The sequence below is a fragment of the Barbatula barbatula genome, assembly GCF_947034865.1.
Source record: "Barbatula barbatula genome assembly, chromosome: 5".
In the NCBI taxonomy this organism is placed as follows: domain Eukaryota; kingdom Metazoa; phylum Chordata; class Actinopteri; order Cypriniformes; family Nemacheilidae; genus Barbatula; species Barbatula barbatula.
Window position 1 is genome coordinate 19,732,235 of NC_136769.1, and position 16,962 is coordinate 19,749,196.

The window sequence follows — 16,962 nt, forward strand, 5'->3', positions numbered from 1 at the left end:
GAGGCAGGGTATGTAGCCCCTTTTTTAAACACCTTTTATAAAAATATAGGATTGTGCTTTTCAGGAGACAGACTTAAGACAAGTGATGTCACCAGGATCAGTTTCATGTATCTCTGACCATGCAAACCTGAGATTGAGGGGGGGGTATGATTTCAGCGAGTACTGCCAAAATGTTCCATTCTCTCTAAAAACTTCTTATCGAAGCAACAACAAAATTAGGCGTGTTTTTTTTTTATTTTTGTATTTGTTGAGCAACATGTCATGCGCAACATTCTTACATTCTGTTAGGATGTGACAAATTCATTCAGAATGCCACAGTATTTAAATACACTTGCTTGAAGTCTGTTCATTCAGCAGTCAATGCCCATTTTATAAAATCATATGCTCTTTAAATTATCCAAAATCTCCATCCCTTTTATCATCTGACTTCCTGGTAATAGAAGCCACACCCACATTAGATCCATCATCTGCCTGGGTTTGACTCACCTCCCCAGATTTCAGTTCATCTCAAGTAGATGACATGAGAGCATTTCAAGAAATCATCAGATATTCCAGACTAATAAATGGACATTAAAGCAGACCTAGAAATTGTTGCATAACATTAGAATAATCCTACAAACGTATGAGAGGCTTTGGACTTGTGCTTGATTATGTATTGATTTACGAATAGTACTGAAAGCATGAGGTGTGTTAATGTAAGATTATGTCTGGCGGAGCAGTATTTGTTAAGAAACTTGCATCGTTCTGTATTGCCTTGTGATACACAGGTGATGTTCACACGTTTACACAAACAGCGATTTTATTGCTGAAGGTCACCTTAGCAGTCAGATCTACTGTTAGCTGCTCTAATGTTATCTGTGAGGTGCACAACTGGCCACAGCTTTGTACAATCTGATCCCAAATGTAAAAATATTTCTATAGGACATAAAAGATGTCATTCTAATCTGATAATGCTCATTTTCTGGAGGATCTATTGACAGAAATGCAATGTAATATACATAATTAGGTGTATAAGGACCTTACATAGTGAAGCGTTATGCTTTTATTATCTTTGATTGAGCTATTTCTATCTACATACACCGCGGGTCCCCTTACATGGAATTCACCATGTTGTTTCTACAGTGGCCCTAAACAGATTGCTAGAATTTCGGACACTGGATCTTTAACAGTCTCCAGAGAAGAGCAGCTGTGTATCATATGCAGCAACGGGTCTCATCCTAAACTAAATAAACGATTATCAATGCATGAATCTAACATCATTAAAATACATTCTCGACTACAGTAACTCACAGAAGACAGATTACATGAACCGTCTTCAATCCTACTGGTAGTGTTAAGTCGCTGCTCATTTGCTTAAAGGCAAACTTTTCTCAACTTTGTTGCATCACTGGACACACCTACCATGCATTGCCAATGAGAACTATGGCCAGACCCCCCCCAAAAAACAGTAATACTAAAGGCTGCTCTGTTTCAGTTGAAGTCCATGGGATACACCTCACTACACTGAACCAAGGTTTATTGTGTGGAAACACTTCAGTACTTAAAGCTGCAATCTGTAACTTTTTTCTCTCTCTCGCCACCCCTGTTTGAAACATAACAATTGCAGGTTACTTCACGTACTGAAGTGTTAAAAAATTACATTTATGCCAAATTCAACCCGACAGCTCAAATTATAAATCCTTATTGCCGGTTTCACAAACAAGGTTAAGCTTAAAACAGGACTATGCCTTAGTTAAATAGAACATTTAAGTTGCTTTTAATAAAATGCCTTAGATAAGAACATCACTGGTGTGAATCTTGAGACAAAACATTGTTATGTTCAGTTAGACAGCTCAATAATAATTTTCTTTAACCTTGTCTGTGAAACCCGGCATTTACGTTTACTGTTGTGGCTGGTTTTACGTTTAGGAGATCGCGGAGAAGATTACTTGTTTAGGTACTCGATATCAGATTTTGGTTGAATTTTAACCGGAAAAAGTTACCAATTGCCTCTTTTTAAAATGATCCTATGTCATTTGGAGTATGCTTTACATGAAGTCTACTTCAAAATAGTTGTTTTATATGAGAAGTCGGTGGAAGTTTGTGATTTGTTTTATGCGACCACCCACTTATTGTCAGTGTTTACCGACTGACATCAAGTCCATAATATATTTGGTTGACAAGGCACGGCAATCCAAGATGAGCAATGCTGACCGCCTTTCCCAAAGATTAAGACTAATTTCGGCATCTTCACTTCTATTGGGAAATGACTTTCATCAGTAAAACTAAAAACCACTTTTGTCACTACAAATCGCTGTATGTGTGAACGGCCTATAAGAGTAACTGCAAAGAGCAAAACCAGAAGGCTGTGAAAAAAGCCAAGCCATACAAAAACAAGTAGGTTCAATAAACTACTGATCCAGTTGGTAGTCCTTTTAAAAGCATTGTCTTTTTCAAACCAGTAGATGCTGTCCGGCCCGTTTAAGTCTGGATGAGTTATCTTTTATAAGAATGGATTCTGGTTGTGTTGGTCTGGATCTCCGAGCGTGGATGTCGTTGAAAGGGGTAGCAGCGGTTGGGGAAGGTTTCCAGGGACTTCCAGCGGGGCGTGCAAAGACTGGGTGAAGGTACTGGGCAAGGACATGGGCTGTTTGCTGGCAGACATGGTCAGAGCGGCATTAAAGGGGAGAGATGTGGGTACAGGTGATGTAGAAATGGGACGCATCTGATTTAGAGTGAGACGCTGTTGTTCCTGCTGGAATGGATTAGTTGCTGAGGGAGCACTTAGTCCTACAAAAGAAAAAAACGTGTAAAATGAAAAAAGTTACAAAATTATATTAAATTAGTGATGGTCTACAGTTCAATTAGTGTGTTCTAACCTGATAAAAATGGGTTGAAGTTCTTGGCAAGAGGGTTGGAGGGTATCAAAGAGTCCAAGTTGACAAGCGATGCCGCGGTGGGGCCTAGGAACGCCTCTGGGGTGCTACAGGTTGGTTTTGGTAGATTTTCACCAAGGGAAGACATATTAAAAAGCTCTGGACTGCCGTGGCCGTTCACGTTTGACTGACCTCCGTCCATAGCCTCATCGAAAAGATCGTCATCTAAATGACATGAGGAATATAAACAGAAAATATTAAGGCAAAACTAAAATATGTACATATTTATTTTAAGTAACAAAGTGCTTGGGATTGCCTGAAGGACTTCCTGGCCGGGGAGATGGAGTTCTGAGAGGACCAATAGATCCTTGTCTGTCTGCAGGTAGGGGAGAAAAAGGATCAAATCCAGTTCCTAAAAACACACTAAGAAGTATTTATTCCATGTCTGTTGGTTTTCTGATATGTATGTGAGGGTACTTCTAAAAGTTGATCTACACATTAAAACATTACAGTTTCTGTTGGCAGAATAATATTGATGACTCATACATGAGTGTATACAAATGTATGTCCAATAAAATACTCTTTATAGAATTTCCCTCCCTTAAATATATTTGTATTGTATATTATAGTAAACTGTATATCTCTGAGCTTTAATATACACTAGTGGCCAAAAGTGATGTCCAAATCTGAATTCAAATAAACCCCATTTTCCTTCATAAGTTTAGTGTTAAACCAAACCTAAGGTGCATTTAAAAGCAAACATTGTCAAAATATGCCCTAACAAATAAGATTTTGATTGCATGTTCAATCGCAGTAATTGTATAGTAAACATAGTTTTTTTAGTTTGGATATTTATTTTCATTCAATTTCATTTACATATGCAACCACTATTGGTCAGCTTCATATACCAGTATGTGCAAGGGATGTCCAGGTCTGATTCGCAGAAGCAGGGTTCGGGCCACTCTGAGGAGCCTCCCATGGGTCAGGAGGTCGCTGTCGCTGTGCCCAAGGCTGGGAATGAACGCTTGAAGCAGGTGGTGCCATCCAAGAGCTACCATGTCTGGCACTTAAAGAGCCGGCCTCTGCTTAAACACAATCCATCAGTCGTGTTGAGTTGATATTAATGAGGCAGTATTAGGAAGATAACATTTACATCTAACGTCTACAAAAAATCTACAGTCATATTGCTCAATTTATTTGAATCAATTGAGCTCAATATGTAGCATATGCAGCTTTTTAGACTCACTGCAGTTTTATATTTATCCAAAGGAATTTCTTCAGGTCACGACATCAATGTCTGTACTAGTACAGATAAAACAACTCTGTGGATCTTACCCAGACAGTCCCAGGGGTCAGCCCTCAGAGGACCAGCCTGGGCACTATGGCCTCCGGACGAATCCCAATGATTGGCCCTAGAAGGCACATCAGGGGCTGGAACAAAGATATCTACAAGATCCAGCATGGCAGACTGCCAGAGAAGAAAGCAGAACACTTTTAGACACTTTTTAGGTCACTACTACACAATAACTATATGTTTCCTTAGGCTGTGTTCACACTTGACTTATTGTTTGACAAGAAAACGTTGACAATGGCGCTTTTTTTTAGATATTTTTAGTTACAAATAGCAGCCAGCAACGTATGTTATAAACAGAGAGCGTCTTTGCTATTACCAATCACATACAATAACAATTTCTTCCTAGATGGAATAAGTTATGGGTCATTGGTATAAGTGAAAATTAATCTTGCATTTATACAAAACTATGATATTTCGGTCAGCATTTATTATTATTTTCACGTTCCTCGCATGTTGTCATGGAAACAACAGGTCTCTGACATTGGTTAGCTGCGAAAAAGGTGCTTGACGTAGGGCGTTTTTTTTTTCAGAAGAACTTTTTCTAACCTCAAAAGACGCTCCGCAGAATAAGGAAGCGTTTGAAAACAAGATTTACTCCATGAGATTATCATGTAAAACCGATGCTAGCAGTTTAAAAAAAGAAGTCAAGTGTGAACATGGCCTTAGGCTAGTATTCACACAGAGTCTGCAATGCGTTTTTTCTAACTGCACTACAGCAGCTTGCATATTTGATTTTTAAGAAAATGCATATAAAGCATTTTAAGAACGCAACACAAAACAGAAACATTTAGAGAATAAAAAAATATTCAAATGTTGTCTTTTCCAGGTAAAGCTGTGTTTTTGTCCTAACCAGCAGGAATGGCAATACACAGCGACAGTCACAGTGGATTCAGAAAAGATTTTCACAGTTGACAGATTTGGAAAGCCTAGATTGGCACCATCATAAAAAGAATGTTGTATTTAAATATTTATAGTTGTCATTATAAAGTATTGTCTCTTACTCCTCCTCCTCTGGCCTGGACGTCTCGTTTGCTCTCCTCCAGAGCTTTCTGAAACAACGACTCGTCTCCCTGACGACTGCGTTCCTCCTTGTAACCAACAGACAGATGTGTCAAAGGTAAAGCCTTATATGCACAACCACTTATCTTAAACATCGCAAAAATCTCACATGCATGTAGTACGCCATTCATTCGAATACACAACTTAAAAAAATAGTTCTGTGATCATTTACTCACCCTCGTGTTGTTTTGACCTCATTTTATTGTCTTTTGTGAACCAATTAATGAGATTTTAGGGAGAATGTCAAAACTGCTATTCGTCCTTAAACAAACGTTGTTTCACTCTCCGAAGTAAGCAAGTAAATCAAGGTTTATCACTGATGTTGTTCATCTGAGCTCATGCTTTTATTCACTACGCACTACTTTTATTATGCCTTCCTCTAAACACTAATACATTTTGACCTAGAGCAGTAAGGGAGAATATTTAGTTATATTTCTAAAACTAGACAGTTTCCGTGTTGAAAGAAAGCAGCTCAAACATTGTGCCTACCATCTCACATATTTTCTAAAAAGGCTTAATGTGAGATTGGGATTCATCAGAACGGGTCAAATGTGCAAATAATGTGGAACTGAGGAGTGCAAGTGAGAGTTACTAATGTGCAGATTTGGCAAAGAGCGAGAGAAAGACAAAGGGAGTGAAGGAGGAGGAATGAGGGATAAAAACAAACATAATGAACCTTTATGTGGAAAGCCCAGAGACCAGCAGTCAAGAATAAAGCATTTAGCTGTTACTGTTTGCCTTTTTTTATAAAGATTTGCGAAAGGCATTTATTAAAGGAAAAACATATACACATAATTTTTCATAATCAAATTTATGCAAAATTGCAATGTATTTGCATTATTTTTGTGTGCGTTCTTGTTATGCTGTATTGTTCTCAATGGTATGTGTCATGAAAATCACATTGTATTGAAAACTAAACTCGACTAAAGCAAATAAAACTAATTTCAGCACCGATTTAAAGCCACAATATGTAAATTTGAACCGCAAGATGCCGCACTTTAAAAACAACAACAAAAAGCTAAGTTAAATGACGTTATGTAGGAGAGTGGAATTATGGGACATGTCGTTTTCACCATCCCGAGGCGTATGGAGATCGCCCACCATGTTCACGGACGAGGAAATTAATGAATTTTATTTAATGTTATCGTAATGAATTAGCTTGCAATAATGTTATGCAACGTATGCTGTATAACCACTTCCCCATATAAAATCCCCTTTGCAGCACAGCAAAGTGTCGTAAATCATCTCGGAGGCTGACACTTAAGATGTAGTCCTACACGTCACTTAAATTACGACTGAGCTCCATTAGAACCAACTTTTAAGCGCAGCTTTGAGCCAAGAAATGTTTTACTCTTAAGTCAATTCTTAGCAGTGTTCTTGCGAGTAATTCTAAGAAGCTTGCTATATATATACGGGATTTTTGGAGAGGGTCTGATGACCCATCATTTCTGACCGATAGAAACTTCTCCTGATTTCAGATGACATGATACTGAAATGATTACGCACACATTTTCTAGAAATGTGCTTTAAAAAAGTCCCGAGTCAGTAGTTGTCACTACCTGCTGATGTTCCTCTTTACTGAGGCTGAGGGCCAGCTGGAGCTGTGCCTCTTCATCCATGTCCAGAACAACTGCGGGCGGAGGCGCCGGCTACATACATCCGCAAATACAATCAGATCAGAGACACCGCTGACAACATGAACTGATGTTGAGCAATGAACAGTTACAGTAAGGCCCAACACTGTTCAACATACACACACGCCACTCATATCGACAACAAAAGAGTGCGGTACCTTCTGTGCCTCCTCTTTACTGAGACTCATCGCAATCTGCAGTTGCGTCTGCTCATCGATATCTATAGGAGGGGGCTGGACAAGAAGAAGAGTGAGATTATTGAGAAGTCAATGATTGTGAGAAAAACAACTACATTTAATATAACAACACGGTAATCATCATCACATTCCTATTTAAATGTAAAACTATAAGAAGCATATTGTTAAAATGTTTTTTTTTATAAATACAGCAGTGGATTGATGTTGACACATACTTCCTGACACACACATCCCGCTGTCATGAATATAATGGGACCTCTGCCGAGCCTGACTTGCATTATGAGCACTAGATCAATATGTCAGTCCGGTAACACACTAACAGTTACTGTAGCTTCGATTAGCCCTGCATTATCACAGTGAGATGAAAGGATGCTAATGTCTTTTACTGCTGGATGACTGCGCACTTTCTGAACAATGAGAGATGTGTAGCTCCCGCCTCAAGAGTACAACAAAACGAATCACTCGCCTGCATTCAGCGATGTCCTAAAGCCTCGGAGCAAACTAGGGCATTGAAAACACTACAGTTGCCACTTAAAGCACATTACAACATGAGATGTCCTTAAAGTCCCCGTGAACCGGATGTTGTGATCGGGTTTTCACACGTCTCCGAGTGAAACGGAGATTTGAATGACAAAAATAGTGGCCGTGGCTTTCGTCTTTCCCTGCGATTTGATTGAATGTATAAAAACAGCCGCAGCATTTTGGAATGGAACTGGTAGCAGACTCACAGTTGAAGGGGAGGAGTTAACAGATGCTCCGCCCAAGCCGTCTAACATAGGTCATCTAATGGCTGGAATACACTTGCAGACTTTAGAACTAGACATCATTCACTTGCAGACTTTTTGAAAATTTACGATAGAAACACACTAACTGAGGATATCTGCAGACTGGCACGGACTTTCTGCATCAAGTCCAGACTGAAAATCTTGCCAAACTCTTGGCAAAAGTAGAGTATTTTAGCCATAAGATGGATAGTCATTACAGGAAGGAAGTGCAATTTCAGGTTTTAACTGAAGATCCACGCTATTTTTAGAAAATTACCCACATTGATCAACTATTTACAATAGACGCTGCGATATATCATTGTGATTTTTTATTTCACTTGGACTTTAAGAACATTCACGTGTCACACTTGAATTAAACGGTTCATTGTGTACTAGTTTTGTCTACTAGTAGTCTACTTGTAAACAATAAATGTCACATTTAATCCATAAGAATGTTTTGCTTGTAGTCAAACTGTGAAAATGTGGTGCTCTTGTCTGATGAGTTCCCCTATGGTGGAATGAACTGCCACCTAAACTGCAGCATCTTTCACATCTTTCAAAAAACAACTCAAAACATACTTGTTCTGCATTTATTTGACTAACCAATAACTGTTTGTCTTGTGTATAATAATAATTGTTGTTCATCCTCTCCCTTGCTTACTCCAGCTTTAATCCTAGTGGCATGGCCTTGTAAACTAATGGTACTGTTTTTTTGCGTGTTGACAAAATGTATATGCTCTCCTTCGGATAAAAGCCAAATGAATATGAATATGTGCCAAATCAATAATGTAAATGTATATGATGACAGCTTAAGCTCTGTTTCTGAATTACCTTCTTTTCAAGATCCAATCCATTTGTGGTGGAAAAAGCCATGCCTTCTACTTATCCCATTCATGTCATTTCGGAAATCAGACCAGCTTGTGATTGTATAAGTTTGGTTATGTGCATGTCTCGTGCTTGTGTGTTTAGTGATACCTAGCATGGCATGGTTTATATCTTAAGCAAATCTAAAAAAGAAGGTAGACGTGGAATAAGGTAAAATATACTGGGTTGTTCTGGTCAGTAAGGGAGAATAAATCCTGCCCAGTGACTTATAGACACGCTAGAGTTTGTGAGAATAAATTTACCAAAAATGTTATTATCTGACTAAAATCTAATTTTAAGGCGTGCATGTCCAATTCTACCATATGTTGGCTTAGATTTATTGGTTTATTTGGTTTGCAACAAGAAAAGATTTGATTTATGTCGACTGCAATGAGTTTTGTGTCTTGAAATATTGTCAGTCAAGAGCAAATACTTTGTTTGTGCAGACTGCAATGTGCTTTGTGTTGTGATTCATCAAAATTAGAAACCAAACTTGTAAATTTTCATGTCACAATTTGGTCAAACCTATTCGGTTTCTTAATACATGCTTGATTTTGACGGGATGGTTCATCCAAAAAACTAAACTTCTGTCATCATTTTCTCACCTTCATGTCATTTCAAACCTGTCTGGCGTTCTTTCTTTCACAGAACACAAAAAAGATAGGTTGGTAGCCTAACAATAGTTGGGTTATCAACATTCTTTAAAATATTGTCATTCGTGTTCTGCAGAAGAAAGAAAGTCATATAGGTTTGATAATGACATGAAGGACAATGATGACAACGTTTTCATTTTAGGGTGAACTATTACTTTACGAACAACTTTGTTTACATTTGTACAACAAGCACCTCTGATACTGTGTCGGGGCACCGTCTGATATCTGATGTCATATCCTGTTCCTGAAGTGAAAGCAGAACAGCAGTGTTACAGAGAATAACAATAATCCGGTTGAGAGCAGTATTGTGTGAAGCTCACCTTCTCGCTCTCCTCTCGGCTCATGGCCAGGGCCAGCTGCAGCTGAAGCTCCTCCTCTCCGCTCGTCTGTGGCCGGGCCCGCTCCAGATCAGGGGCCAGATGAGGGGAGGATGAGGAGGCTGGCAGGAGGAAAAAGAAGAAAACGCTTGACTCAACCTCTCGGTTTGGATGAAAAAGGGCTGGCAGTGCCAGTGAATGTTAAACGAGGGCCCGATTGCCGCTGTTCCATGCCGAGGTTGGAATTGCTTTCCTGTGCCGCTATGACTCTGCTGGGGAAACAATGGGGTGTCTGTGTAGGCCAGCGGGAGCTGAAAGGTTTGCTGATGAAGCTTACGTTATAATAACAACAGTGCAGGTTTTATTTGGCAGCGCACCCATCTGGATCTGTGGCCGGTTGCATAAACTGCTTAGACTAGTCTTAGAAGTTAGTAATCATCTCATTTCTTTCTTCAAGATTGGTCATAACTATTTTAAATCAGTTACATAAATGGTAGATTGGGATTATTGAAATAAGAAAAGTAAGGCTGATAATTCCTAACTAGTGAGACTAGTTGTTAGACGCAGTCTTATTTTCGCGGCTAAGTTTATCCAACTGGGCCCAGGGCAGTGGTGTGTGCTGGACATCAGAAGTGAGGAGACCTGCTCCCTGTGTACAAGCTTTTCTTGTCTACAAGTCTCTTCAAACCTCCTCAAGTTACTGTGATTTAAATTAAATTGGATCTATAATTTGGTGTACGTGACTGATGTTCTACAGCGTAACAATCCGAGTAATATTATTGTTACTCTTCCTAAATAGCATTGGACCGAGCCCCCCTTTTTTACTCCAAAAAGTGCACCCATCCCTGAACCATCCATCATCAAAGTAATCCACGTTTTGTGGAGGTCCAGTGATGTACAGTATTGCATTTTCCCCCAAAAGTGACTAAATACGTTTAAAATATTAATATTCTTTACTCATTTCAAATTATCTCATAAGACGTGTATTAACCACCTGGATTTGATTCGATTACATTTGTGATGGCTATACAATGCCATTATAACGCAGCGAATTTTGTGAAGAAAGGAAAACCCAGGATGGCAATGAGGGTAAATTACGTAATTTTTGGGTGAACTATGCCTTTAATCTATTTCTACAGTTTGGCACATTTAGATTTATAGATTGCTAACACAATAGGCATAAAGAGAGAGGCCAAGGCCTTGAGCCTTCTTGATAGTGCTCAACTTTCACATCAGCTTGGTGGCCTGGAGTCAAATCACTGGAGTGCATTAAGACAAACTGGTTGCACAAGAATTTCTCTGTTTCTCCTTGAAGGTAAGAGCATTTTCATTTTAGGGTGAAGTATCCTTTTAAAACAGAAAGTTCTGTACTTCCCCAAAATACCTTGCACAATGATAAAATGTTGGTGTAAGTAAAAGTGAAACCACATTGTGTATACTTCAAATAAACCAGAAATGTCAATTTTACAGGTTCATATTCAGACACAGACATGATTTTCAATTTCTATGCAAACGCCATCTCTGTTTGGTTCATTGGGGTTCACTTTGAGATTGTGGGTAATGCAGTTCTTCAGAAATAATTCAGAAAGTAAACAATCCTGAAAAAATAAGTCATGCACTTATGCAACTGTCATGGCTAAACAACATTTCAGCTCATGGTTCACATTATCGATGGGAAAAGTGAATGGGATTTTTACTTCTGAACCCATTTGGCCCAGTTGGCCGAGACGCGACTACCCTACATGCAGTGATCTTTACCCAGTGCTGTGAAAACACTGTTTGTGAGAAACTCAATCATTCAGCAAACACAATACAACCATCTTGGAAGAACGCAGCTGTAACATACAACACATAGCACGCTGCTCGCCATGATGTGAGCATGGATGTGAAAATCCAACAGATATGCCCCGAAAATATATAAGCTAAAAAGACACAACCTGAAATCATATTCATATCTGAAACAACATGCGCTTAGATGACCACAAACAACAGTCTTTGAAAGCAAAAGTTCCAGATTTATTTTTCTAGAAATACATTTTTAAGCGATAACATCTAAACCTGCAGAGACAGAACTACAACGACCTCTGAAGTTCTTAAGCTGTGTTATAAACCTCTGTATACAAATGTGTAATTTGACTTACTTTATAAAACACGTCTGCTAAATGACTAAATGTTTTTAGAGACAGGTAATCCTGAGAAAAGAGCCCATCAGAGATGTGATTGATAACACTGAAACTCAGCTGTGAACATTAAATATTATTATTTATAAAATATTGAAATGTGCGTGTGTGCAATATTTACAAAAAAGGTGGTAATGATAAATCTGTTTTTATGTAAATGTTAAACATTAGATCAAACTAAAAAGATCACACTAACTGTCTCTCCCTCAGACATGACCACATTTTAAGTCAAGGGATGGTAGTTGAAAACAAAAAACAAGAGGTTTGTCCCCTCAGGCTCTCCGTAATCTGTATAACGTTTCAAGGAGGTGATAGATATTTAATTCCCTGTGTCCTAACATGTCTACTTGCCTTCTTTATTATAGTATTATAAAAGCAGGAAAAGAGTTAAGGAATGTCAGATTAAGGAACACTATCCTTCAAAGTTTTAGGGTCACATACTCATATTTTCACATTTAAAAAACTCTTTAGGAGTTCTTAGTTTAGGAATTTTCCAAAACTAAAATCTCATATTTTAGCATCTTCAAATGAGTCACTTTTTGCCTTGAATATGCAGAGTTTTTTCTTCTTCATTTTTGAAAAACCTGCATCCACACGAAAACGCAAAAACACGCTATAAAGAGCTGTTAAAAGCATGCCAAACCAACAGGTGGCGATATAACCTTAACCATAAAGCTGTGTTGGCCAATCAGAAGCCTGGAATCTTACGTAAAAACAAAGCAGATAGCGGCATGCATTCCATCACAACGCGTTCTCTGGTTTCACCTTCTACATGACAACACTGAAATCTGAGTTTCTAAAAATCTTCCTGTCTTCGTGTGGAAAAGGCCTAAAATACCCTTTTAAAAAGGATCCTACTCTGGACCCTTATTGGCTGCTTTTTTATTTTTGGTCCATCCATTTGGTTGCCTCTATTGGAGGATGACCATGATTTTCAAGGCGTTGAAACATCAAAACCTGATACACCTGATGCACTTTAAAATGTCAAACCTTTAATTTTTCACTTGCAAAACCCAACCATCTCGTTTGTAGTTTCCTTAATTCTTCACAGTTAATAGATTACTATTTTTATCTTCAGTCATCCACACCCTCATCATGAAAAGCCACAGGTATCCCACGCTCACAAAAATGAGGAAGCACATGCTTGCTACAGGTTAAAAGTGTGTCTTTCTCTTATGGGTGTAGTGTACAGACTTTTCATAATAGACATTGATTGCTCGTCGGTATAGTTAAAGGAATAGTTCACCCAAAAATGAAAATTCTGTCATCATTTACTTTACTCACCCTCTGGTCATGTTAAAACTGTGTCAGTTTCTTTCTTCCGCAGAACACAAAAGAAGATATTTAAAAAAAAAAAACATTTACTTGCATTGGTTTTGTGTACATACAATAGTAGGTAACGGCTGCCAGAGCTGTTCGGTTATCAACATTCTTCAAAATATCTTCTTTTGAGTTGTGCAGATGAAAGAAGGTCATACAGGTTTGAAGTGACAAGAGGGTGAGTAAATAATGACACAATTGTTTAACCTTTAACTTCAAAGCCTGATTGACGACAAATACACAACACCCACACAGAAACATAAGCACAATCACACTCACAATTGAAGGAGGTCGGTGAGCCCCTAGATCTGCCGATCTCTTCCCCGTACAGCGGTGTCATGGTGGGCTGACTGGTACGGCGCCCGGGGTAGGGAGGCGGTAAAGATCCATATCCCATGGCGCTGCTGGTTCCTGCCACACGCTCGCGGGTCTTGTGCGCCTGGGATCTCTCGTGCTTGAGCCGCTCGTCGTCCCTCAACAGGGACACCAGGTGCTTGGACTTTTCCCGCACGTTCACGCCCTGATCCTGACCGTCTCGGTCAATGTACTGGAAATCCCGCAGAGTCTGGATGGCATAGATGTTCTCCTTGCACTGCTGGGCCACACGCTCTGATCCCGTCTTGATCAAGTAGTCCATCAAGGAGAGGGCCTTGTACACGTGCCGCCAGTTCTTGCCGTGATCGTTGAGCCGCTTCCAGATGATGCCCATGACCTCTGTGAACGCCACCACGTTGAAGGTCAGGTCTGCGATTTCCAGCATGAGCGAGGTGGGAGGACCCCAAGGGTCGTTGGACGTCGCCTCCCTGACCTTGATCTCCGCATCCGTGTAGTTGTTGACGATGTTCTTCACCTGCCGGCGTAAAGATGAGGTGGTCATGATGACTTGAAGATTGAGTGCCGAGTTACGATACCACAGAGATGTCTTCAGTGAAATCTACAGCTAACCTGCAGCAAAGGGAACATATGTTATATTTTAACTTGGCAACTTTCTCCACAGCTCAGGGTCTCTGCCCTTTCAAATCCAATAAACATTATGGAGTGCTGAACTTCTTCTGAAAAAACTGCAATTCCAATGGATTCCGAGTCCCACAGCTGAAAAGTTAGTACTTTTGACACAGAAATCAAAGAAATAAGTTGGCTTCTCTCTGCAAAATAAAACACACCAGGTGCAGTTAACATTTCTTTGAAGCAGCCAGTAACCAAGAAAACAATAGATGCTATTGTGGAAACTTAAATATTCCAAGCACTTCAACTTTCAAACTTTTAACGTTTTTCGAACTATTTGAAACTTTTAAAATGGATGGCACGTGAAATTAGCTCAAAACCACTTTATTTGAAACCCAACAACACAAGGCTTGCTGTTCTAAGATGAGGAAAGTTACAATAAATTTGTGAACTGCATTTTTTTTTAATTAACATTCAATCTGTTGCATTCTAACGGAGATGTAAATTGTCTGCATACAGCAGCAGAACAGGCTAAAAAAAACAGTATGAAAAGTAAAATAAAGAGTTTCTATGACAATAATACTGTTATTTTTATAGAAATAAAGTCTGCTAAAATGTAAATGTAATGTAACTTTATAGAAATAAGACCACACCCTGAAGGAAAAAGCTCACATCAAATTCGCATGCTCAGGAAACTGATACAGTTTACACAGGCGATGACATGGATGTGGTGTGCTCTCTCTCTTAAAGTGATAGCTTACCCAAAAATGAAAGTTTCTATGATCATTTGCTCACCCTCACGTAATTTCATACCTGTGTGAATTACTTTGTTCTGAACGGAGAAAGAAATTTGGAAGTATGTTAGCGATTTCCAGTTCTGGAACGTCATTGACTACCATGGTATGGTGGTCAAAAGTGCCCCAGAACAGTTTGTTTTCTTAAATTCTTCAAAATATCTCACTTCGTGTTCAACAGAACAAAAAAGGTAAAATATTATTTTGGAAGTGAAAATTATATTCTTACAAATATCTTTCTTTGTGTTTAACAGAACAAATAAATGTAAACAGGATTGAAACAACCCGAGGGTGAGTAAATGATGACGGAATTGTCATTTTTGGGTGAACTGTCCCTTTAACTGGGTTTAGCCGACAATCAATAACAGCAGTTTGCCCAACATCACATTTCCACAGGGAGTCTCCTGCTGCAAAGAAAAGAGGATGCGAACAATACACAATTATTTCCACCATGAATAAAAACGCATGCAAGCTTTTCTCTCACTGTGTGAAACAATTGGTTTACATATTCTGCCACAATAGGGGGTACAATACAGTGTACGTTTGGTTTTTCTATATATTTTTATATTGGACTCTTTAAAACGAATACAAATACCTTTCTGTCCACGGGGTGCACAGAAAGTCAACCCTGTTACCAACATACCCCCCTTTTTTACAAACAATGAACTCTTCCATAATCAAACTGTTGTTGCGACGTCATCACTTCAGGAAGCATATCTTTTTAAATCACGTTATCTTGTTTTTTGTTTGACAGTACGAGACAAAGTGCATAAAACAAAACACGTTATCGCGATTTAGTTTAGTAACTATGCGCACTTAACATTTGGGTGTTTTAATTGTGATTTTTTTGGGGGGTGACTTTCCTTTTGGAATTAAACTGCTAGCTTGTCAACCCATTTAGTCATTTTCCTTGATGCGGTTCGATACGATATATTTACAAATATCAGACCAAACGTGTAAAGTCCTAGAAATACAAATAGGCTTTTTAAAATAAGTAAAAAAACACCCATTTCATTGAATGAGCCAGGGGATTTATCTTCTCGCATAATGTAAATGTTTTACACGTGTAATGCAAGTTTACACGCATTGGACATCCGACAAAATAGTTGGAAGATTGCTTCGTTGACTAACTTCACTCTTTTGACGTAAATCAGCTAGTTTACTCCAGTCGATCGATGCTATAAGCACAACTTTGAATCCGAGCCTCCGCGTTTAAATCGCTGTAACTGTTGTAATAACCGCTATAACAGTATCCTTCGGGATTTTAGTGTTATGGGACATGATAAAAGTCCCACAGCAGCGTTCCCGTAACAATGCGGTATTGCGGCAAAGAGCTCAATGTTGGAAGGCGATGTTGGTCGCATGACTCAGCTGGAGTCAACAAGAGACTCACATTCGGAAATCATACGCTGTCCCGGGAGATAGAAAACCGCGTCCGTGTGAACGTCCTCTTTGTGTCCTTACCTCTCATAGCTTGACATAAAAGTCCCAACTTCGGAGTCCTGTCGGTCGCCGCGCTCCCCTCCGCATCTCCGCGCGTACTAGTTTCGGTCGTTTTTCCAAAGCTGCCCGACTACCGTTTGTCGTCCTCGAAGTTTTTCTCGTTTGTTTACGTTGTTTGCTTTGTGCGAGCCTATCCGGTTGGACGATGTCGGTACATATCCCGAAAAAGGTCCCAGGCTCGCTGACAACAGAAGCCCCCCACACCCCTGCCCTGTTAAAGCGGAGTAAACTGAACCGATGGGAGGGAGGCTGGCCTGCGCAGTCGGCCTTTAACCCGTTGCGTTCCGTTCACACGTCGGATTAAAAAGGAAAACTTTTCCAATGTTTAACGACCTTTGCCGATCTCAATGGTGATAATGATCGAAGGTGTGTGATTCCTAAATGTAAGTGCAAGGTGGTTCTCGGAGGTGCTTTGTTGTAAATCACGTGAGGATGGTTGGTGTTAAATGACCACAAACTGTCTACCTTTAGAGTTATTCATTATTTTCAAGAGGGAGGTCATGGCAATGGGTTATGTAATGGA

At 39.4% G+C, this 16,962-nt stretch overlaps 1 protein-coding gene across 4 annotated transcripts; it reads right to left on the minus strand.

Moving 5' to 3' along the window:
* Nucleotides 1-229: 229 nt before the first annotated feature.
* Nucleotides 230-16,828, minus strand: epn3a (epsin 3a). Of its 4 annotated transcripts, none has more exons than XM_079456377.1 (12): nucleotides 16,401-16,828; nucleotides 13,477-14,142; nucleotides 9,701-9,819; nucleotides 9,574-9,624; nucleotides 7,061-7,135; nucleotides 6,828-6,917; nucleotides 5,211-5,297; nucleotides 4,191-4,323; nucleotides 3,764-3,937; nucleotides 3,172-3,231; nucleotides 2,859-3,080; nucleotides 230-2,769 (listed from the first exon to the last, which is right to left on the minus strand). In XM_079456377.1, exons 2-12 carry the CDS (start codon nucleotides 14,072-14,074, stop codon nucleotides 2,483-2,485), a joined length of 1,896 nt encoding a protein of 631 aa, XP_079312503.1. In that variant the 5' UTR covers nucleotides 14,075-14,142; nucleotides 16,401-16,828; the 3' UTR covers nucleotides 230-2,482. The 4 variants fall into 4 exon arrangements, with proteins under 4 accessions (XP_079312503.1, XP_079312506.1, XP_079312504.1 ...); XM_079456380.1 differs by having other exon boundaries at nucleotides 13,477-14,047; nucleotides 16,401-16,537; XM_079456378.1 differs by having other exon boundaries at nucleotides 16,330-16,417.
* Between the last annotated feature and the right edge of the window lie 134 nt (nucleotides 16,829-16,962).

Coding starts and splice junctions, on each gene's coding strand:
- epn3a (XM_079456377.1), bottom strand. CDS start 14,074: ATGACCACCTCATCTTTACGCCGGCAGGTGAAGAACATCGTCAACAAC. Junction 7,136..9,573: donor GCCCCGACACAGTATCAGAG/GTGCTTGTTGTA, acceptor CTTCTTGTCCAG/CCCCCTCCTATAGATATCGA. Junction 5,298..6,827: donor GTAAAGAGGAACATCAGCAG/GTAGTGACAACT, acceptor GTTGGTTACAAG/GAGGAACGCAGTCGTCAGGG.